This window comes from Thalassophryne amazonica, chromosome 9 (assembly GCF_902500255.1).
Source record: "Thalassophryne amazonica chromosome 9, fThaAma1.1, whole genome shotgun sequence".
Classification (NCBI taxonomy): Eukaryota; Metazoa; Chordata; class Actinopteri; order Batrachoidiformes; family Batrachoididae; genus Thalassophryne; species Thalassophryne amazonica.
The window spans coordinates 113,196,858-113,219,878 of record NC_047111.1 but is presented as its reverse complement, the minus strand read 5'-3'; the positions used below and the strand labels follow the sequence as shown (position 1 = coordinate 113,219,878).

The window sequence follows — 23,021 nt, the reverse complement described above, 5'->3', positions numbered from 1 at the left end:
ATTAAAGGCACTGCGCTGCGGTGGTTTGAATCATATTTATCTAATACATTACAATTTGTTCATGTAAATGGGGAATCTTCTTCACAGACTAAGGTTAATTATGGAGTTCCACAAGGTTCTGTGCTAGGACCAATTTTATTCACTTTATACATGCTTCCCTTAGGCAGTATTATTAGACGGCATTGCTTAAATTTTCATTGTTACGCAGATGATACCCAGCTTTATCTATCCATGAAGCCAGAGGACACACACCAATTAGCTAAACTGCAGGATTGTCTTACAGACATAAAGACATGGATGACCTCTAATTTCCTGCTTTTAAACTCAGATAAAACTGAAGTTATTGTACTTGGCCCCACAAATCTTAGAAACATGGTGTCTAACCAGATCCTTACTCTGGATGGCATTACCCTGACCTCTAGTAATACTGTGAGAAATCTTGGAATCATTTTTGATCAGGACATGTCATTCAATGCGCATATTAAACAAATATGTAGGACTGCTTTTTTGCATTTGCGCAATATCTCTAAAATTAGAAAGGTCTTGTCTCAGAGTGATGCTGAAAAACTAATTCATGCATTTATTTCCTCTAGGCTGGACTATTGTAATTCATTATTATCAGGTTGTCCTAAAAGTTCCCTGAAAAGCCTTCAGTTAATTCAAAATGCTGCAGCTAGAGTACTGACGGGGACTAGAAGGAGAGAGCATATCTCACCCATATTGGCCTCTCTTCATTGGCTTCCTGTTAATTCTAGAATAGAATTTAAAATTCTTCTTCTTACTTATAAGGTTTTGAATAATCAGGTCCCATCTTATCTTAGGGACCTCGTAGTACCATATCACCCCAATAGAGCGCTTCGCTCTCAGACTGCAGGCTTACTTGTAGTTCCTAGGGTTTGTAAGAGTAGAATGGGAGGCAGAGCCTTCAGCTTTCAGGCTCCTCTCCTGTGGAACCAGCTCCCAATTCAGATCAGGGAGACAGACACCCTCTCTACTTTTAAGATTAGGCTTAAAACTTTCCTTTTGCTAAAGCTTATAGTTAGGGCTGGATCAGGTGACCCTGAACCATCCCTTAGTTATGCTGCTATAGACTTAGACTGCTGGGGGGTTCCCATGATGCACTGAGTGTTTCTTTCTCTTTTTGCTCTGTATGCACCACTCTGCATTAAATTATTAGTGATTGATCTCTGCTCCACTCCACAGCATGTCTTTTTCCTGGTTCTCTCCCTCAGCCCCAACCAGTCCCAGCAGAAGACTGCCCCTCCCTGAGCCTGGTTCTGCTGGAGGTTTCTTCCTGTTAAAAGGGAGTTTTTCCTTCCCACTGTCGCCAAGTGCTTGCTCATAGGGGGTCGTTTTGACCGTTGGGGTTTTTACGTAATTATTGTATGGCCTTGCCTTACAATATAAAGCGCCTTGGGGCAACTGTTTGTTGTGATTTGGCGCTATATAAATAAAATTGATTGATTGATTATCTCAGCAAAGGAGAAGTGCTCACTATCACAGATTTAGACTGGTTTGTGAACAATATTTGAGGGAAATGGTGATATTGTGTATGTGGAAAAAGTTTTAGATCTTTGAGTTAATCTCATACAAAATGGGAGCAAAACCAAAAGTGTTGCGTTTATATTTTTGTTGAGTGTATTTACTTACCAGTGCCTATTTGCATTCCCACTGATTCTACCGTGCCACCAATAAATAATCACACCTCATATACCCCCCCCCCCTACCAAAAACAAACAAAAAAAAAAACATTTGGTGCCGCCCCTGCATACAGCTGCTTTTCATGGTTGGTTTATTTATAATCTGAGGGAACATGGATTCAAAGTTAATGAGGGAAGAAGTCTAAGACTACTCAACTTGTACTGTGCTGATGTTCAGTTATTTTGCAACAACACATTCCTCTGAAATACCCTCACTGGCCACTTTATTAGCTAATCAGCCAATCACATGGCAGCAACTCAATGGATTCAGGCATCTAGACATGGTGGAGATGACGTGCTGAAGTTCAAACCGAGCATCAGAATGGGGAAGAAAGGGGATTTAAGTCACTTTGAACGTGGCATGGTTGTTGGTACCAGACGGGTTGGTCTGAGTATTTCAGAAACTGCTGATCTACTGGGATTTTCGCACACAACCATCTCTAGGATTTACAGAGAATGGTCCAAAAAAGAGAAGGTATCCAGTAAGTAGCAGTTGTGTTGATGAAAATGCCTTGTTGATGTCAAAGGTCAGAGGAGATTGGTTGAATGGGCGACTGCATGATGCCATCATGTCAGTATGGACCAACATCTCTGAGGACTGTTTCCAACACCATGCTGAATCTATGACATAAATAATTAAGGAAGTTCTTAAGGCAAAAAGGGGTCCAACCTGGTACTACCCAAGGTGTACCTAATAACGTGGCTGGTAACTCTTGTGTAGTAAATATAAGAGGATTTGTTATTTTGCATCAGAGAGCAACAGTGTAGACAGTTTGGTTTCTGATGGGTTTGTTTATATCAGTACTGTTTTAATAAATTGAAGAAATTCATTTATTTATTTTACAATCAAAAGTAATTGGGAGGTTAAGGTAAACAACCCCAAAGTCCAATAGGTCTGTGACTCTGGTTGTGGAATTTCTCCTGAAACTGTTACTTTCTGTCTGGTGTTACATACGTCCCACAGGGCTCTGGCTTCAAATTTAATATTTAAGACACCTAATTATTATTATTATTCTATTATAGCACTGACTGCAGGCCAAAGACCCAGAGAGTCATTAGTAACCACATGTGGTACTCGCCGCAGAACGACAGGAACATTTCTGCTCTGTTGTTGGTCTCACACACTCTTCATGAGCTGAAACTGTTGACACCATAAACACAGACACCTGTGAGAGCCTCGTTTCCTTTTTCAGCATTTTCAGTTTAACTTGTTGTTGAGAACATTTTTTACAGTAATACAGCTCCGCCATCTACTGGAAATGTGTACACTAACAATTTAAAATAAAAAGCTATACTCAGTTATACTCATCCACTATGGAGGAACAATTAATGACACATTTAAGTAATTATTTAATCATGTGTTTATTTATTTAATTTTGGCACGTTTACTCTTCCAATTTATATTAATTAATGACACATTTAATTAATTAATGACACATTTAAGTAATTATTTAATGATGTATGTATTTATTTATTTAATTTTGGCACTCTCCCCCTCTAGCTGCCACCTTATCGTGGTGGGGGAGTTTGCGTACCCGGATGATCCTAGGAGTTATGTTGTTGGGGGCTTTGTGCCCCTTGTAGGGTGTCCCAAGGCAAACTGGTCCTAGATGACGGGTCAGACTAAGGGCAGTTCAAAAGCTCCATGACCAGTAAAAAATCAAGGACCGAGACGTCGCCCGGTATGGCGGAGCCGGGGCCCCACCCTGGAGCCAGGCCTGGTGTTGGGGCTCGCGCGCAAGCGCCTGGTGGTCGGGCCTTAGCCCATGGGCTCAGCCTGAAAGAGCGACGTGGGCCCACCCTCCTGTGGGTTCATCACCTGCAGAGGGGGCCATGGGGTCAGGTGCAGAGAGGACTGGGTGGCAGCCGAGGGCGGGTGGCCCGGCAGCCCGGTCCGCACTCACAGCCCCTGGCTGTTGGGACATGGAATGTCACCTCACTGGGGGGAAGGAGCCTGAGCTTGTGCGGGAGGTTGAGAGATACCGACTGGAGATAGTCGGGCTCACCTCCACGCACAGCTTGGGCTCTGGTATCCAACTCCTGAAGAGGGGCTGGACGCTCCACTTCTCTGGCCTTGCCCACGGGGAGAGGCGGAGAGCTGGGGTCGCATTGCTTATTGCTCCCCAGCTCAGTCGCCATGTGTTGGAGTTCACTCCAGTGAACGAGAGGGTCGTGTCCCTACGCCTTCGGGTCAGGGACAGGACTCTCACTGTTGTCTCGGCCTATGGGCCGAGCATCAGTGCAGAGTGCCCGACCTTCTGGGAGTCCCTGGGAGGGGTACTAGATAGCGCTCCGACTGGGGACTCCATTGTTCTCCTGGGGGATTTCAATGCCTACGTGGGCGGCGACAGTGAGACCTGGAGGACTGGCGGAACCCTCTGTCAGCGAGGTCTTCAACTCCCACCTCCAGGAGAGCTTCTCCCAGATTCTCGGGATGGCTGGAGACATGGAGTCTGAGTGGACCATGTTCTCCACCTTCATTGTCAATGCAGCCGCTCGTAGCTGTGGTCACAAGGTCTGTGGTGCCTGTTGCGGCGGCAATCCCCGAACCCTGTGGTGGACGCCGGAAGTAAGGGATGCTGTCAAGCTGAGGAAGGAGTCCTACTTGTCTTTGTTGGTAGGTGGGACCCCGGAGGCAGCTGACAGGTACCGGCAGGCCAAGCGTGCCGCAGCCCATGTGGTCGCAGAGGCAAGAACTCGGGCCTGGGAGGAGTTCGGGGAGGCCATGGAGGAGGACTATCAGTCAGCCTCAAATAAATTCTGGCAAACCGTCCGACGCCTCAGGAGGCGGAAGCAGCTCTCCACCAGCACTGTCTGCGGTGTGGGTGGGGAGCTGTTGACCCTGACTGGGGATGTTGTCGGGCGGTGGAAGGAATGCTTCGAGGATCTCCTCGATCCCATCGTCACATCTTCCAAAAAGGAAGCAGAGACTGGAGACTCAGAGGCAGACTCATCCATTACCCAGGCTGAAGTCACCGAGGTGGTTAGAAAGCTCCTTGGTGGCAAGGCTCCTGGGGTGGATGAAATCCGTCCTGAGTACCTTAAATCTCTGAATGTTGTGGGACTGTCTTGGCTGACATGCCTCTGCAACATCGCGTGGCGGTTGGGGACAGTGCCACTGGATTGTCAGACTGGGGTGGTGGTCCCTCTGTTTAGAAGGGGGACTGGAGGGTGTGTTCCAACTACAGGGGGATCACAATCCTCAGCCTCCCCAGTAAGGTCTATTCCAGAGTACTGGAGAGGAGAATTTGATCGATAGTCGAACCTCAGATTCAGGAGGAGCAGTGTGGTTTTCGTCCTGGTCGCGGCACACTGGACCAGCTCTACACGCTAGTTCGCCCAACAAGTCCACATGTGCTTCATGGATCTGGAGAAGGCGTTTGACCGTGTCCCTCGGGGCACCCTGGGGGGGGGTGCTCCGGGAGTACGGGGTCCGGGGTCCTTTGCTAAGAGCTATCCGGTCCCTGTACGACTGCAGCAGGAGCTTGGTTCGCATTGGCGGTAGTAAGTCAAACCTGTTTCCAGTGCACGTTGGCCTCCGCCAGGGCTGCCCTTTGTCACCGGTTCTGTTCATTATCTTTATGGACAGAATTTCTAGGCGCAGCCAAGGTGTAGAGGGGGTCTGGTTTGGGAACCACAGAATCTCGTCTCTGCTGTTTTTGGACGATGTGGTTCTGTTGGCTTCGTCAAGTCACGACCTTCAGCATGCACTGGGGTGGTTTGCAGCCGAGTGTGAAGCGTCCGGGATGAAAATCAGCACCTCCAAATCCAAGGCTATGGTTCTCGACCGGAAAAAGGTGCTTTGCCATCTTCAGGTCGGTGGAGTGTCTTTGCCTCAAGTGGAGGAGTTTAAGTATCTCGGGGGTCTTGTTCACCAGTGAGGGACGGATGGAGCGTGAGATCGACAGACGGATCGGTGCAGCGTCTGCAGTGATGCGGTCGCTGTATCGGACCGTAGTGGTGAAGAGAGAGGTGAGTAGGGGGGCAAAGCTCTCCATTTACCGATTGATCTACGTTCCGATCTTCACCTATGGTCATGAGATTTGGCTCATGACCGAAAGAACGAGATCGTGAGTACAAGCGGCCGAGATGAGTTTCCTCCGCAGGGTGGCTGGGCGCTCCCTTAGAGATAGGGTAAGGAGCTCGCTCACTCGGGAAGAGCTTGGAGTCGAGCCACTGCTCCTCCACGTCGAAAGGAGCCAGTTGAGGTGGCTCGGGCATCTTTTCCGGATGCCCCCTGGACGCCTCGCTGGAGAGGTGTTCCGGGCATGTCCCATCGGGAGGAGGCCCCGGGGAAGACCCAGGACACGCTGGAGGCACTACGTCTCTCGGCTGGCTTGGGAACGCCTTGGGGTTCCCCTGGAGGAGCTGGGGGAGGTGTGTGTGGATCGGGAGGTCTGGGCGGCTTTGCTTGAGCTGCTGCCCCCGCGACCCGACTCCGGATAAAGCGGAAGAAAATGGATGGATGGATGGATGGATGGATTTTGGCACTTTTACTCTTCCAATTTATCTTAATTAATGACACATTTAATTAATTAATGACACATTTAAGTAATTATTTAATGATGTATGTATTCATTTATTTAATTTTGGCACTTTTACTCTTCAAATTTGTATTAATTAATGACACATTTAAGTAATTATTTAATGATGTATTTATTTATTTAATTTTGGCACTTTTACTCTTCCAATTTATATTAATTAATGACACATTTAATTAATTAATGACACATTTAAGTAATTATTCTCCAATTTTAATTAATTAATGACACATGTAATTAATCAATCACACATTTAAGTAATTATTCAATGATGTATTTATTAACTTAATTTTGGCACTTTTACTCTTCCAATTTATATGAATTAATTAATTAATGACACATTTAATTAATTAATAGCATATTAAAGTCATTATTGTCATTTTAATTAATGAATCACACATTTAATTAATTATTTGTTGACGTATTTGTTTATTTAATTTTGGTGCTTTTATTCCTCCATAGTCCCATTGCATTGAATTCAAACACACTCTAAAACATTGCAGCCTGGTTTAGTTATATCAACTTGCTACCTCTCTTTAACATAAAGAGCTCTTACAAGTTTTGGATGTTGAACTCAACTTTACATGTTGAGTTGTATAGACATCACATGTGTGTGTGATGTCTATACTTTTTTCAAAGCGATGTGTGGAGCCACGCACCTCACAGAGCTGTGCGCTTGGAGCCATACTTTCCCCCAGAGCACAGCTGCTGCAGACCAAGCACACACGATCGCTGCTCACTCTGGTCAGTTTTCACCCTGCTCCAATAAAACTGCTTGCTCCAAAGCAGAAAACAATCTGCTTTGCATTTTAATTTTGGCTTGGCATCAAAATAACTGAGCAGCCAAATCCACATTCAAGCAGAAATTTTTCTTTGTGCCAAAAACATACATAATGGGGATTAAAATATTGGCAGTGGGAAGCTTAACAAAGAAGTCCAGTTCCGTCAAACCCAGTTATCTTGAGATAAAAATTATTACAGGCATGAGTGGCCATTCTTGCTTCACATACTGGAGGACTGAGAACCTTCACCAACAGCAACTCAGGAAGAGTGATGGAAAATAGGCCCACCTACAGGAGAGTGGTCTGTATCTCCACTGTTTTGTTGTTGTTGGCTGTGTAGTTTTCACATTCCTATGCCTGTACATTTTCCCATATTTAAAAATTTGCGCTTCTGTCCTGTTGCAAGGTTATTTACACCACCCAGTCTCACGTTTTTTTTTTTGTTTTTTTTTTCGTGCTCCCGTCACAAAATGATTAAAATTTTTGTGATGGTTTTTTTTTTTAAACTCACTAGTACTAACCCTACTCTTCCCCCCATCCCTAACCACCCCCCCCCCCCCCCCCCCAAACCGTTTCACTTTTCATTTTGTGCAGCTGTCATGGAATGTATTAGAATGAATTTGTGCTCCCGTTACAAAAATGTGGCGCTTTTCGTGACAGTATCTCAAACCAAATCACGACATGCCATGAGATATGGTAGCATTTGCAGCAACATTTACATATTCCTTTTGCTGTCCAGCCCGAAGCCCCTGTGGTCCTCATTAGGTGGCACCACTAGACCTGGACAATCACTGAACGGAACGTTAATGTGATCATCCTCCAGGTAACACACATTCATCTTCTTCTGCCTGTGGTTTGTGCAGACAGAACTGAAGGCCGGAGAAATCTGCAGCTCAACCTGTATGGCCACATGAGGCATCAGCATATTTCAGCGGAATAATGACAGTAAACAAGTGCACGCTGGGTTTTAAATATTCAAAAGCTGAGTCCATTTTATTGCAAGAGAACCATAAAATACTTCAAAATGTCCACATGCATTCACTCAGTGGGTGAAGACTGCTGCTCACATTAGGGAGGAACACATAGAATACCTTTAAACATTTTGCTCACAAATATGAAACATTTCCATTAAAAAAAAAAAGCTGCAGACCTGCTTTAACATTGAGCTTAGACTGAGGTGTTTATTGGAAACAAAAGATTTAAATAAGATACTTAAATTCAAGTCTCTGTCCAGTATTTATGACACCAACACAGAACAATATCAGAGAAAAACAACATAAATCCTCCTTATTCAATAGTATTTCCATGTAAAAACATAAGCAAAAAGACATTTCATGGTGTGATATTTTAAATTAACAACATTCTTCATGTGGACTTCACTAACAGTCATTTTCACTTTCCCTTGTGTGTGTAATTGTGATTGCATGGATTTAGGCTTCTTTTGCACTGCTGAGCTCCATGGAGGATGTAGCTGTAGAACCCTGCTGTGGTTGAGAACTTTCTGGAACATATAAAATAAACACATGTGAGACATTTGAAAGCAGTAACTCGATACGCAGATGGGTTCAATTTGCCCTGAACGCTTATAGGTTGGTTCCAGTTAAGCAACTATACTGGTGATGCAGCCTGAGCCGACCAATGAACAGTCGCACAGAATGGAGAGAATGTTGTCGACTCAAAAAAATAAAACAATGTTGTTTTTGTCAAGTCTGGCTGTTGTCATGTTAAGGCATGTGCATAGAAAAGGAGAATTTGTGCCATCTTGCAGTGAATAAATGAATGGAATAAAAGGCTACTGTTTGTAAAGTGCCTGCAAGGAGGCGAGGAGTTTATTATGGGGGGGGGGGGGGGGGGGCTCCCTTATGGGACAGCCAGCCTGCAGGGCAGAGTCAACCGCTGGAAGGCCACAGACGGCTCTGTGTCCTAGTACTCTCTCCTTCCTACCCCATGAAGAAACACCTAATTATAAGGAAAATATCAAATAGCACTGATCCATTTAGGTGTCATATAAAACAAATAATGAATGGTTTGTATTCATACAGCCCACTGTTCAACTCAAATATAAAATATTTCTTACCAGTGCACTCATAAACACTCATTATTTGTGTTTGTGTAGATAGACAGACAGACAGACAGATAGATAGATAGCAAATGCATTTGTAAACAGATTAGTTGTTTGATTAGTTGGCAGATATGGAAGGTTCTACTATCTGTATCTGTATTGTACTATCTGATGCTGAGACCCTGATCCATGTGTTTGTTTCTTCTAGATTGGACTACTGCAATGTTCTATTTTCTGGTTTACCGCAGTCTAGTATTAGGGGTCTCCAATTGGTTCAAAATGCTGCAGCCAGACTTTTGACATGAAGCAGAAAGTTTGACCACATTACACCCATTTTGGCGTCTCTTCACTGGCTTCCTGTCCCAGTGAGATCAGATTTTAAGGTTCTGCTACTAGTCTATAAAATTGTTCACGGACTGTCACCTCCCTACCTAGCTGGCCTAATTAAACCTTACATACCGGCCCGGGTTTTGCGTTCTCAGGGTGCAGGACTACTTTGTGTCCCTAAGGTGAATAAAAAGTCTGCGGGTCACAGAGCTTTCTCTTATCGTGCCCCTGTTCTGTGGAATGATCTCCCTGTGTCAATAAAACAGTCAGATTCTGTGGAGACTTTCAAGTCCAGACTTAAGATGCACTTATTTTCCCTTTCATATGACTAGCATACTGACATAGTATAGTTCTACGCTTTTTACTCTTTTAATTAATTTTATTAGGAAACAGAGCGTGCTGTGGACTCAACTTTATCTAAATTCTGGGTCTTTTAGTGAAGCTTAGGGCTTGTGGCCGGCGATCACCTTAGTATTTCTTCTGTTTTTCTTGTTGATTAATACTGATAAATTATATGTATTTTTTGTATTTCTGATGCCTGATTCTGTTTTTTCTCTCTGTTTAAGGTGCAGCTCCATCCAGAGATGGGTGTGGTATTTGTGCTGGAGACCCTCCTGTCCTGTGCACCAACAGCTTTTCTTGTATATTCGTTCTGTGAATTGTTTTGTAATTTGTGTCTGTATCATGGCCCAAGCAGAGGGTCACCCCTTTGAGTCTGGTCTGCTTGAGGTTTCTTCCTCAGAGGGAGTTTTTCCTTACCACTGTTGCTCTGAGGGTTGGTAAGGTTAGACCTTACTTGTGTGAAGTGCCTTGAGGCAACTCTTGTGATTTGGCGCTATATAAATGAAAATAAATTGAAACTGAAAATTGAAAAACTGTATTGTAGCAGACATGAAAAAGTGGTGTCATGCCGTTCAAACTTCCACAAAAGGATGATACTTGTCGATTTACCTGCAACCAGCTGCTGAGCCGCCTTCCTGTCTTTAGTGATGTAGAAAGCAGTCATGAGGAAAAACAGTCCGCCTAGAACCCCGACAAACGGGCAGACTAAGAAGCTGTACTTCAGACTGCTGAAGGTCCAGTCGGGTGATTCAGCTTTGGTTCTACTTATTGCATCAGAGATCTACTGACACAGGTGTGAAAACACAATTTGCACTAAGTGATACAGACAACCATTTCTGTAAGATTAGAACTTTGGCAAAGTGGAACGACAGTATTTCTCACCGCTCCTAGTAAGTAGGGACTCCCAGCGTCACCCAGGAGATGTCCAACTGTAATTTGCAAAGCCTCGGCTGTGGCCCTTCTGGTTGGTATAACAACATACTGACGAGACAATAGCATAAAATCAACAGGAATCAGAGTTTAAAAAAGAAACTTTTATTGCCAAATGTTCCATTCAAACTCACCAAGAGTATATCAGCCATGATGGACCAGTTGAGTGACAACAGAATCTCAGCAAAGAAAATGAATACCTAAAATGAGATGTGAACTGGGATGAGCTTTACAAAAACACAATGTGAGAGCAAAAAACAAACGGTTTTAATCATGACAGGATTGCAATCCAGTCCTCCCTGCACCGGGTCCAGTGCTGTTGGACCCTGCTCTTGTAAAGCACCTTGTTTTGAGACAGTCAAAAAGGTATCGGATTGGCAGATACTGAAGTTTCCACTATCTGTATTGTATCAGACATAAAAAAGTCATGTCATGCAGTCACAACTTTGTGATTTGGCGCTACAGAAATAAAATTTTATTGAATTGGTATGTAGATGAAGGTTGACATTGGAATTGCCCTTAAATGGTTCATTTAGACAAAGGTCAAAGTCATTTAGGTCAAGATAATGGAAATTAATTTTCAACCAGATTTGGACCAAATTTGGCACAAATATGGATGGATTCCAGTATGATCATAGACAGGTCTGCAAAACCACAGTCATTCGAGTAAAGGTCAAGGTTACTGGGCTCAAAGGTCAGATTTCCAGTAGGAAATCCTAAACAAGGTGACCACATCCATCCATCCATTTTCTTCCGCCGTATCCTGAGTCGGGTCGTGGGGGCAGCAGCTCAAGCAAAGCTGCCCAGACCTCCCGATCCACACACACCTCCCACAGCTCCTCCAGGGGAACCCCAAGGTGTTCCCAAGCCAGCCAAGAGATGTAGCCCCTCCAGCGTGTCCTGGGTCTTCCCCGGGGCCTCTCCTCAATGGGACGTGCCCGGAACACCTCTCCAGCGAGGCGTCCAGGGGGCATCCAGAGAAAATGCCCAAGCCACCTCAGCTGGCTCCATTCGACGTGGAGGAGCAGCACCTCGACTCCGAGTTCCTCCCGAGTGACCAAGCTCCTCACCCTATCTCTAAGGGAGCGCCCAGCCACCCTGCGGAGGAAACTCATCTCAGCTGCTTGCACTCGCGATCTCGTTCTTTCGGTCATGAGCCAAATCTCATGACCATAGGTGAGGATCGGAACATAGATCGATCGGTAAATCGAGAGCTTTGCCACCATACTCAGCTCTCTCTTCACCACGACAGTCCGATACAGCGACCGCATCACTGCAGACGCTGCACCGATCCGTCTGTCGATCTCACGCTCCATCCGTCCCTCTCTCATGAACAGGACCCCGAGATACTTAAACTCCTCCACTTGAGACAAGGACACTCCACCGACCTGAAGAGGGCAAAGCACCTTTTTCCGGTCGAGAACCATGGCCTCAGATTTGGAGGTGCTGATTTTCATCCCGGACGCTTCATATTCGGCTGAAAACTGCCCCAGTGCATGCTGAAGGTCCTGATTTGACAAAGCCAACAGAACCACATCGTCCACAAACAGCAGAAACGAGATTCTGTGTCTTCATGTCCATGAGTTATACAAAAAAAAAAAAAAAAAAATCAAATAGCATAGTTTAGAGGTTTGTTTCTTACATAAGTGGTTGGGATGCTGACTGCTGCTGCGAAGATCACAACAAAGAGGCAGGGGATGGATCCCAGCATGCCTGCTGCACAGATGAGTGGATCCGCATTTTCCACTTTGCCCCTGAACCATCTTGATAAAGCGCTGCCGATGCATACTCCCAGAATGCCCGTCACCACTGTCACAGCACCAAAGATATAACTTGATGGAGAACACAGAGGGACAAGGATTTGAATCAGAGAAAAGCAAAATGGATAACCATAAGGCAACGCCCGGCACGGGTCGTACCTGTCTGAGGTGTCACATTTTTCTATGGTGCAAGGGGGCTGGAGTCCCTGAGTGATCTGAGCTCTCGACAAAAAGGTTGGCATCCAGAAAGCCATAGCTCCAGTGAGAAAGGCCAGAGCTGTTACCCCCAGAGTTGACCACACAAAACTCTTACTGAAGGGACACAACAAGGAAATTCACATCAAAATAATGATGGACCACTTTGACCTCAAAGGGCTGATGCAGCCGGACAGCATTAGGGCTTTTTCCACATCCTTGCCTACTTTTTCAGAAGGTACTTGACATCCTCACTGTAAGTGCTCTGTGTGCTAACACCTTGTCCATGGGTTTCTGCAGCCCCTCTGGGTGGGTTAGGACACAAGATGACCAGCAATAAAAGTCCTACAACACCCAGGATGGGGGTGACCTGAGATCACAGACAAACGTTTAGAATTGTCAATGTTCAGGTAGCATTTGAGAAGAAAGTAAAAATGTTCTCACCCTGAGAGCCCAGTGCCAATCCCCAGTGAGCGCAGCGACTGATGACCCTGTTATGTATCCAAGACCACTGACAACACACAGAATGATTCAAACCATCAGAGTGCAATTACAGGAATATGAATGTGACCAATGAGAAAGCTGCCGATGTGCACTCAGCTGGAGGGGAAACGCACAGTACCAGTACCTGCTCCAAACCCAACCTGATGAGCTTCAACTACATCATACTGTCCCACTGTCCTCTGTGTTTTAATGTAAAACAAGGTGCACGTACGATGGTGTGTGGAATAAGTGCTTTTGGGGTGTGTTCATCTCCTACTTAGCTATTGACAAGTTGCTCAATCTGAGCACAAATCTGAATATTCCATCACATAAATCATAGGAAAACACTACGTTCGATTTTGGACCAGATTTTAGAGATGTCACACTAGTGATGTAGCAACACGGGGCCTGTCCACACCTCACTGAGACCAACACAGTCATGGGCTCCCAGATAAGATAAAGTACACTTGTGATTTAAACCCAACCATGACCCCGTCTCAAAGTTACAGAAAAATCAAATGCTAACAATCTAACCTTGGTTTGGGTGTTTTATTAAAGCATATTTTAGAGGACTGGGGGAGGGGGTGTTTTTTTGTGGTGAGTGGCTCAGGTGCAGGTTAAAAAATTATGACTGTCTTATTGCTTCACCAACTGTAGCGTGTTAGTGTTGAGTGGCACTAACGTCAGCTTGGGCCGCTAACAGCACTGCCATACCAAATTAAATAGCATGAAAAATTTCACTCAATGGAAATACTGGAGCACAGACTTCTTAGATGATCTATTGCAATAATTTACTACAACCCCTGGCAAAAATTATGGAATCACCGGCCTCGGAGGATGGTCATTCAGTTGTTTAATTTTGTAGAAAAAAGCAGATCACAGACATGACACAAAACTAAAGTCATTTCAAATGGCAACTTTCTGGCTTTAAGAAACACTATAAGAAATCAGGGGAAAAAAAATTGTGGCAGTCAGTAACGGTTACTTTTTTAGACCAAGCAGAGGGAAAAAAATATGGAATCACTCAATTCTGAGGAAAAAATTATGGAATCATGAAAAACAAAAGAACGCTCCAACACATCACTAGTATTTTGTTGCACCACCTCTGGCTTTTCTAACAGCTTGCAGTCTCTGAGGCATGGACTTAATGAGTGACAAACAGTACTCTTCATCAATCTGGCTCCAACTTTCTCTGATTGCTGTTGCCAGATCAGCTTTGCAGGTTGGAGCCTTGTCATGGACCATTTTCTTCAACTTCCACCAAAGATTTTCAATTGGATTAAGATCCGGACTATTTGCAGGCCATGACATTGACCCTATGTGTCTTTTTGCAAGGAATGTTTTCACAGTTTTTGCTCTATGGCAAGATGCATTATCATCTTGAAAAATGATTTCATCATCCCCAAACATCCTTTCAATTGATGGGATAAGAAAAGTGTCCAAAATATCAACGTAAACTTACGTAAAACAACGTAAACCAGTGCCTTTACCTGACATGCAGCCCCATATCATCAATGACTGTGGAAATTTACATGTTCTCTTCAGGCAGTCATCTTTATAAATCTCATTGGAATGGCACCAAACAAAAGTTCCAGCATCATCATCTTGCCCAATGCAGATTCGAGATTCATCACTGAATATGACTTTCATCCAGTCATCCACAGTCCACGATTGCTTTTCCTTAGCCCATTGTAACCTTGTTTTTTTCTGTTTAGGTGTTAATGATGCCTTTCGTTTAGCTTTTCTGTATGTAAATCCCATTTCCTTTAGGCGGTTTCTTACAGTTCGGTCACAGACGTTGACTCCAGTTTCCTCCCATTCGTTCCTCATTTGTTTTGTTGTGCATTTTTGATTTTTGAGACATATTGCTTTAAGTTTTCTGTCTTGACGCTTTGATGTCTTCCTTGGTCTACCAGTATGTTTGCCTTTAACAACCTTCCCATGTTGTTTGTATTTGGTCCAGAGTTTAGACACAGCTGACTGTGAACAACCAACATCTTTTGCAAAATTGCGTGATGATTTACTCTCTTTTAAGAGTTTGATAATCCTCTCCTTTGTTTCAATTGACATCTCTTGTGTTGGAGCCATGATTCATGTCAGTGCACTTGGTGCAACAGCTCTCCAAGGTGTGATCACTCCTTTTTAGATGCAGACTAACGAGCAGATCTGATTTGATGCAGGTGTTAGTTTTGGGGATGAAAATTTAGAGGGTGATTCCATAATTTGTTCCTCAGAATTGAGTGAGTCCATATTTTTTTCCCTCTGCTTGGTCTAAAAAAGTAACCGTTACTGACTGCCACAGTTTTTTTTTCTTGATTTCTTATAGTGTTTCTTAAAGCCAGAAAGTTGCCATTTGAAATGACTTTAGTTTTGTGTCATGTCTGTGATCTGCTTTTTTTCTACAAAATTAAACAACTGAATGAACATCCTCCGAGGCCGGTGATTCCATAATTATTGCCAGGGGTTGTACACAACAAGCCATATTATACAAGAGATTTTTAATAAAATGCTCAGAATGGACAGACACGGTCAGTCCACAGCTACTGCTACAGTACTGTAGCAGTGTGGAACTGCAATATTTTTTACTTCTGTGCAGGTGCCAAAATGGCACCATCAAAGTTTATCGCTAGGGGGAACTAGCTATAGAGAACAACACTGTTTTTTTTTTTTTTTGTAGCAAGCTGCAAACATGTTCATTTCGCCTCTACAGTAGGACATTTTAACATGGGCTTCTATGGCAATGTGCTCTTTTTTGTTTTGTTTTTTTTGTTTGTTTTTTTTGGAGCCAACGTCAAGTGTACATTCAAGGGACTCCAACTATTTCTATTTCCAGGTAGGCTTCATTTTTGATGCGTGGAGGTTAGGGCTAAGTTTATATCACAAATGTCAACATAATCTCACACCTAGGCGCACATACCCAGGTATGCTGTTAGTACTGTATAGTCGTGAAAAGCTCCAGCATGTGAGCCATAAGTGTTAGTTTGATCGTGGCAGAAGGGACCATGTCTGAATCGTTCTTGTTACAACATCCACTGTCATCTTTTGCCCTTTATATTGATCTGATTTTCCAGCAACATCACTAGTATGTGCAGTACTGAACAGCTGACCCTCAAAAGTTAGATGCTGCCATTTCCCTCATCAGTAAACACAACATTCACAAGGTCATTACAAAACTACCCATGAAGGTCTCTGAGGCATTAAGACACACCAGCCCTCGACACTGACACAATAAAGCCTAAATGTTGTAATGACCACAATGTCACAATTTTTAAGTTCATGCTGTGTTGTCACAAATAAAGTAGCTTTTCACAGATCCACTATCTCAGCAGTGAAATGATTTAAGTGAAAAAGTGCACTAAAACAACACCTCGGCTCTTCAATCACAGGGAAAAAACACAGAAGTGTTTGTTTCTCACCTCCCCACAGGGATGAAGATGTAGAAGGCACAGATTATAAGGCTTCGTTTTGTTCCAGTAAAGAGGTCCCCGATGATGGTGGGAGCGATGGTGGAGTAGCTGGCCTCACCGATTCCGACAAGGGCTCGCATCAGCACCAGGAACCAGAAGTACTAAAAGCCCCAATGGGACATTGACACATAAACATCCAGCTGAGACGTGTTGTGACTGTTCTGTCAGTCTGATCGTTCAAAGTGACATAATAAAACTCAGTTAACGACAAATCTTATCAGTTTTGATCTGCAACACCACATAAATCCACTTACAGTGGAAACAAATGAGAATCTTACTGTCAAGATCAGTGCTGTTAATCTATATACGAGGTCTGTTAGAAAAGTATCCGACCTTTGTATTTTTTTCAAAAACCTGATGGATTTGAATCACGTGTGCTTGCATGAGCCAACCTTGAACCTTCGTGCGCATGCGTGAGTTTTTTCACGCCTGTCGATTGCGTCATTTGCTTGTAAGCAGCCTTTGTGTGAGGATGGGTGGAGTCTCTCGTCATTTTTTTCTTTGCAAGGAAAATGGCAGAACGACTGGAGCAGCGCGACTGCATCAAATTTAGCCAGAAACTGGGCGACAGCCAGGTGGAAACCATTCGGATTATTCAGACGGCTTTCGGTGACGATGCTATGGGCATCACACAGATTAAAGAGCGGTACAACCGGTTTAAAGACGGCCGCACAACGGTGGAGAGCGAGCCACGCTCTGGTCGGCCATCAACACCCTGAAATGACCAGATCATTTCCAAAGTGAACGCTGTGGTGATGTGGGACCGTCGTGTGACTATCAGAGAAATTGTGGAAGAGGTGGACATCAGCACTTTTTCAGCACATTCCACTGTGACAGAAGATTTGGCCATGAAAAGAGATGCAACGAAATTCATGCCGATGGCTTCGGCACGAAGCTAATGGCAGAGCAAAAGCGCCACCATGTTGAATTCTCACAGGACATGCTGGACTCCGAAAAATGACGCCCACCTCTTCCACCATTCGGAAGATTCAGACGGCTTTCGGTGGCTTATCAGTCGTGTGACTATCTGAGAAATTGTGGAAGAGGTGAGCATGTCACAACATGTCCTGTGAGGCTTCAACACGGTGGCGCGCTTAAGCAGCCTTGTTTGCACTCGGGGTCGCCACAGCAAATCCAAGGTGGATCTGCATGTTGAATTGGCACAGGTTTTACGCCGGATGCCCTTCCTGACGCAACTCCACATTACATGGAGAACTGTGGCAGGGGTGGGATTTGAACCCGGAACCTTCTGCACTGAAACCAAGCGCATTAACCACTTGGCCACCACCCCTGCAAATACAATGAAACCTGGAGAGAAGAATATCACAAACAACCCCCTGGTTGATCGGAAAAACATCACTCTACCACCACTACACATCAAACATGGACTAATGAAGCAGTTTGTCAAAGCACTTGCTATGAGAAGAAAGAATAAGCAAGGATGGTCCTAAGACCAGACCACCACTTTGTGACTACAATGGCCACCTTTGAGGCTCGGGCTTGGAATCCATTTGCTAATGTGTGCATAACGTCCTTGGCAATAAGAAAGCTGATGATTATAGAGAGATGGTGGAGGAGCTTCTCCTCAGCGTGCAAGAACTAGGGAGCAGGATGTACATTAAAGTGCACTACTTGCACAGCCACTTGAGAAGTTTCCCGAGAACCTTGGTGACATAAGTGAGGAGCAGGGTGAGCGTTTCCATCAGGATATCAAAGTGATGAAGGCACATCACCAAGGTTGATGGAACTGCAACATGGTGGCAGATTACTGCTGGAGTTTGATGAGAGATGTCCCTTATGTAGTTCATAAAAGATCAGCTACAAAATGAAAATTTATAATGTCTTAACGTGACTGCTTTTCTACTGAGATATGTTTTGGATTTATGCAACACTACTGATTATTTTAAAGTGACAGTGTTACCTTTTAATGTATTTTGTGCATGCTTCTGGTTTAAAGTTGCCAATTTAATTCTGTGAGAAAGACACACAACTGAGAAAAAAAAAAAAGCTTTTCAGTGGTGCCTTACCTGTGATGAGCATAAAGCTCCAGATTGTATTTTTTCAATATATTTCACTTATTTAGTATTTGTATACTGTGCTCAATAATGCTCAGAAAGGCTGCAAGCATAAAAGTAGTTTTGGAAATGGATTCTTAAGGGCCCCGTCACATTAGAGCGCAAATGCCGTATGAATCAGCCAAATGGGAAAAACAACCAGAATTCAAGCTGCATTCATACGGGACTGACATTCATACAGTCGTGTACGAATGGCGTACACATACCCAGAATGTGGTACGAAGCCGGCTCAAATGATTCGCACACATTCGGAGTACAGCAGCTCCCGAAACCAAGTTGACTACCTAAAGTGCAGGTCGAATACAGATGCAACAATGCAGCAGGAATATGCAGAATGCTGTATGTGCCACCCGAGGTCTGGGTGATAGGCAAGCAAGGGGAGGTGCGTGGCAGCGCATGCAGTGTGGTCCACACGTCTGAGGACCTGCTGTGTCCCACTGCTGGATGTCGAATGACATCCAACCCATGAACTGATTACATGTCCAACCCATGAACTGATTACATGTCAGTTCATGGATTGGATGCCTCCATTGCATGAGCTCCGTCTCGTTGTCTCTCACTCTCTCACTCTCTCTCTCTCACTCTCTCACTCACTCTGGACAGCAGCTGTTGTGTTTGGATGGTAGCAGGGTGTGTGGATGTTCCAGCTTCATGCACGCGCAGTGCTTTGATCAGCTGTTATGAGCACATGCACACACAGCGGTTCGGCATCCGAATGTCCCAAGTGGGTTGCCATTTCAAATGATGGGTTGCCATTGCGAATGCTTTTCGAATGCCTTTTGAAAGCAGTCTGACAGTGGTACGACTGCTCTTCGACCACATTTTTCCGAGTTCAAATGCAGCTCGACAGAGGTGTGCATGTTCTTTACATTTGTGCTGGCTGTGCGAATGTGCCCAATTTTGTGGGGTGCCACACAAATGCTATACGAGGAGTTCAAATGCACCTCAAATTTTCACAAATGTCATTCGAATGTCCATTGGTACGGCATTCATGCATATTCTAGTGTGCCTTCCACTGCAAAAATTATTGCATATATGGGTGCTTAAACTCAACGTAAATGTTTTAACTTTCAGCATAAAATATAATTTAATAAAGAAATGTTTTCATATCTCAAAAATGTGATGTGATTGGTAAAAACTAATGCCAGATTCGGATTTAGCACCCCCCAAATTACCCAAAATCCATTGAAAAATCATGTTGACCAGTCAGTAGGAGACCAGCTTTAAACTACTTACTAAACCAATTTATTTTTGCAGCCTTAAGGATAAAGCTCTCAAACAAAGCCAACTCCATCAGAATTGAAAAAAAATCTCTGAACTTTGTGTATTATTCAAGTCAGATGTAACACGTGAAGTAATTTTTTTTCTGCATTAAACTGTCTTCAGAACATCTGACTTTCAATTCAAAGGCATTTCCTTTTGAGGGTTTAACACGTCAGTGACACATAAAAAAGAAGAACTATCAATAGCACTTTTCTTGTAATCTTGTTTCTTGCAAACAAAACAGATGCAAACATGTTTAGCTCTCACTTACTGAACTGGTGACAAAAGAGCTGCCAGTAGCTGTGACAAGCCACACAGCCAAACCACCGATCATGATGAATTTCCGGTTGAAGCGGTCGCCGAGATAACCAAAGAGAGGGGCCAAGAGTAAGAAACTGCAGATGAAAACTGTAAGTGCATTAATATCTTGTGCTATCAAAGGTTTCCTACAAGAAATAACATTATTTTAGTGCATTTGCACTGATTATGTTTTATATTATAGCGGCTCTCAGCTGCTAAACAAAAACTGACACAACATTGCACTGCAACTGTATTGATGCATCATCATACCTGTCTGCAGCAATCCAGCTGTACTGTCTTTGATATTAAAGAACTTCTGAATGTCAGGAAGGACACCTTTAAGAATAAATAAAAATAAAATAAAATGAACAATTATTGTCAGAATAATTTTGCTAATTGAATACTACAAAGGATTAGTTTTTCCCAAACTTCACATCTGACATGTGAGGTTCCTCAAGGCAAATTTATTGGACCTCTTCTGTTCACACTACATTCATTTTCTATACACGCATACTCCAATTAAGGGTCTTCAGGGGCTGGAGCTTATCCCAGCAGTCATAGGCTGTGAGGCGGGGTACACCCAGGACAGGGTTGGGTTAGGGTTAGAACATGCAAACTCCACACAGAAAAGGCACAGGTGGGAATCGAATCCATGACCTTCTTGCTGTGAGGCAGCAGTGCTAACTACTAAACCACCGTGCTACTTTCAAACTATATGCGCCTCAAAATGTTAAGCAAAACAACAGGTTTTTCATGCGGACGCCAAAACATATACAGCCATTATTACACGTTTATATAGATTCATTTTAAAATATATTTTATAAATAGAGGAGCATTCAGAGATTACATCACCTTGCTGAGGTCCAAAAGTCCTGTATTTCTCTTGTGGCTGATATCTTCCTTTTCCTTCTTTATTTTTAATTGTGAGAGGGTCAGTGCTTTGACCTCTTCTTGAACATCCTCACATCATGATTCCTTTGATCGTAATTGTTCACCTGATTGCTGAGCTACTATGATCCTTGTCCTGATCTTTATACGTGATCATTTATCCCTGATCTTAATTTCTAAATTTTGACCCTGATCACTCATCTTAGCCCCAACCAGTCTCAGCAGAAGACTGCCCCTCCCTGAGCCTGGTTCTGCTGGAGGTTTCTTCCTGTTAAAAGGGAGTTTTTCCTTCCCACTGTTGCCAAGTGCTTGCTCATAGGGGGTCGTTTTGACCGTTGGGGTTTTTCATAATTATTGTATGGCCTTGCCTTACAATATGGAGCGCCTTGGGGCAACTGTTTGTTGTGATTTGGCGCTATATAAGAAAAAAGTTGATTGATTGATTGATCTTTGATCTATTGCTGACCTTTTAATCTTAATCACTTATCTTTGATTGCTGACATACTGTGTGATCTTTATCCTGATCTTTGTTATTGACCATTGATCTTTGATGTAGAACTTTATGAAATGTCACCCTGATTGCTACTCTGTAATACTGAACATTGATCCTGATTTCTAACCTTGATGCTGATCATTCATCTTTGATCATCATTGCTGACCTTTGATCTTAATCACTCATCTTTGTTTCTGATTGCTGACATACTGTGTGATCTTTATCCCGATCTTTGTTACTGATCATTGACCTTTTTATGTACAGCTTTGATTATGCTATTAACTTTCAGCCTGGTTGCTACACTGTAATCCTGAGCTTTGATCCAGATTTCTGACTTCTGATCCTGATTGCTCATCTTTGGTCCTGGTTGCTGCTCTCTAAATTTCAACAAGGAGATGATGTTTGTTCTGGCACTTGTCTGTCTGTCTCGCTTTGCTACCATAATCAGGATCAAAGTAATTCAGATCAAGTGGCAGATCCAAACCACTCATCCTTATTGCTGAACTGTTAGCAATTCTGATTACTGACTGAAAGGAATCAGGATCAGAGATCAACCATCAAAGATACAATCAGGATCAAAGACGATATTACCAAAGCCAGAAGATCAAAGACAGAAGAAACCTTCATTAAAAATTAAATGGAATCTTCCTTGACCCAATAAGGCCTTCATCTCCTTTAAATTGAATTGAATTTCATTGATGTCCTTTTGACATCTCCTGCTGACAGTCTAACTAATTAACTAACAAACCGAGAGACAACAAAGAAAACATAACCTCCTTGTTGGAGGTAATAATGTTTTAGGAAAGTAACAGTAGCCTTTAGCGGAGCAAAAACAACACATTGCACTTGTTGTAAAAGTAGAGCTGTCACATGAAGACACATACACCCTCTGACCTGCTATTGTGTATCGTTCCATGTAGTTGAGCAAGTTGATGTAGCAGAGCACAGATACAGCCACGTAGGCCCGGCGAGGTGATATGGTTGGTTCCTCTACTGCCGTCACTGAAAGTGATGAAACGCTGTTTACCAGAGAGCCGTAGCGCAGAGCGGAACTGCAGCTCAGACTTCTCACCCTGTCCTGGATGGAGCTGACAGACGTCTTTGGCTCCATGCTGAGCAGCTCCAAATTCACCTGCAGCACACAGCAGAGTGTCAGACAAGTCCTGATCTCCTGCAGCCAAACCCTTCTGAGCTTCCCTCACGTCTGTTAAAACCTGTGTGTGCTTTAACAATAAACCAGCTACAAATTCATTTTTGTTCAAAACATTAAAACAACAAATTTAAAAAAATAATAATTCCACTGACGACGGAAGGGGTTTTAAAGCCTCTTCACTAAAAATGCAGAAGGAACATCATTTGGAACATTTCTGTTTTGTGTTTCGAGCAGAGTGTGGAAGCCAAAAACACAAACTC

At 43.6% G+C, this 23,021-nt stretch overlaps 1 protein-coding gene across 3 annotated transcripts in view; it reads right to left on the bottom strand.

Moving 5' to 3' along the window:
- Positions 1-7,807: 7,807 nt before the first annotated feature.
- spns3 (spinster homolog 3 (Drosophila)) overlaps positions 7,808-23,021 on the bottom strand; it is a 62,237-nt gene continuing 47,023 nt past the window's right edge. For 2 of the 3 annotated variants that reach the window (XM_034178990.1, XM_034178988.1), the window contains exons 2-13: positions 22,503-22,740; positions 20,498-20,563; positions 20,199-20,335; positions 16,539-16,690; positions 13,084-13,150; positions 12,867-13,009; positions 12,604-12,756; positions 12,327-12,516; positions 10,819-10,884; positions 10,637-10,735; positions 10,364-10,535; positions 7,808-8,524 (exon numbers count right to left, since the gene is read on the bottom strand). In XM_034178990.1, coding sequence (XP_034034881.1) covers positions 8,454-8,524; positions 10,364-10,535; positions 10,637-10,735; positions 10,819-10,884; positions 12,327-12,516; positions 12,604-12,756; positions 12,867-13,009; positions 13,084-13,150; positions 16,539-16,690; positions 20,199-20,335; positions 20,498-20,563; positions 22,503-22,719 — 1,533 coding nt within the window. In that variant the 5' untranslated portion in view covers positions 22,720-22,740 and the 3' untranslated portion in view covers positions 7,808-8,453. Of the gene's footprint in view, positions 8,525-10,363; positions 10,536-10,636; positions 10,736-10,818; positions 10,885-12,326; positions 12,517-12,603; positions 12,757-12,866; positions 13,010-13,083; positions 13,151-16,538; positions 16,691-20,198; positions 20,336-20,497; positions 20,564-22,502; positions 22,741-23,021 lie in introns of those variants that run through there. The other variant, XM_034178991.1, reaches the window with a different exon arrangement.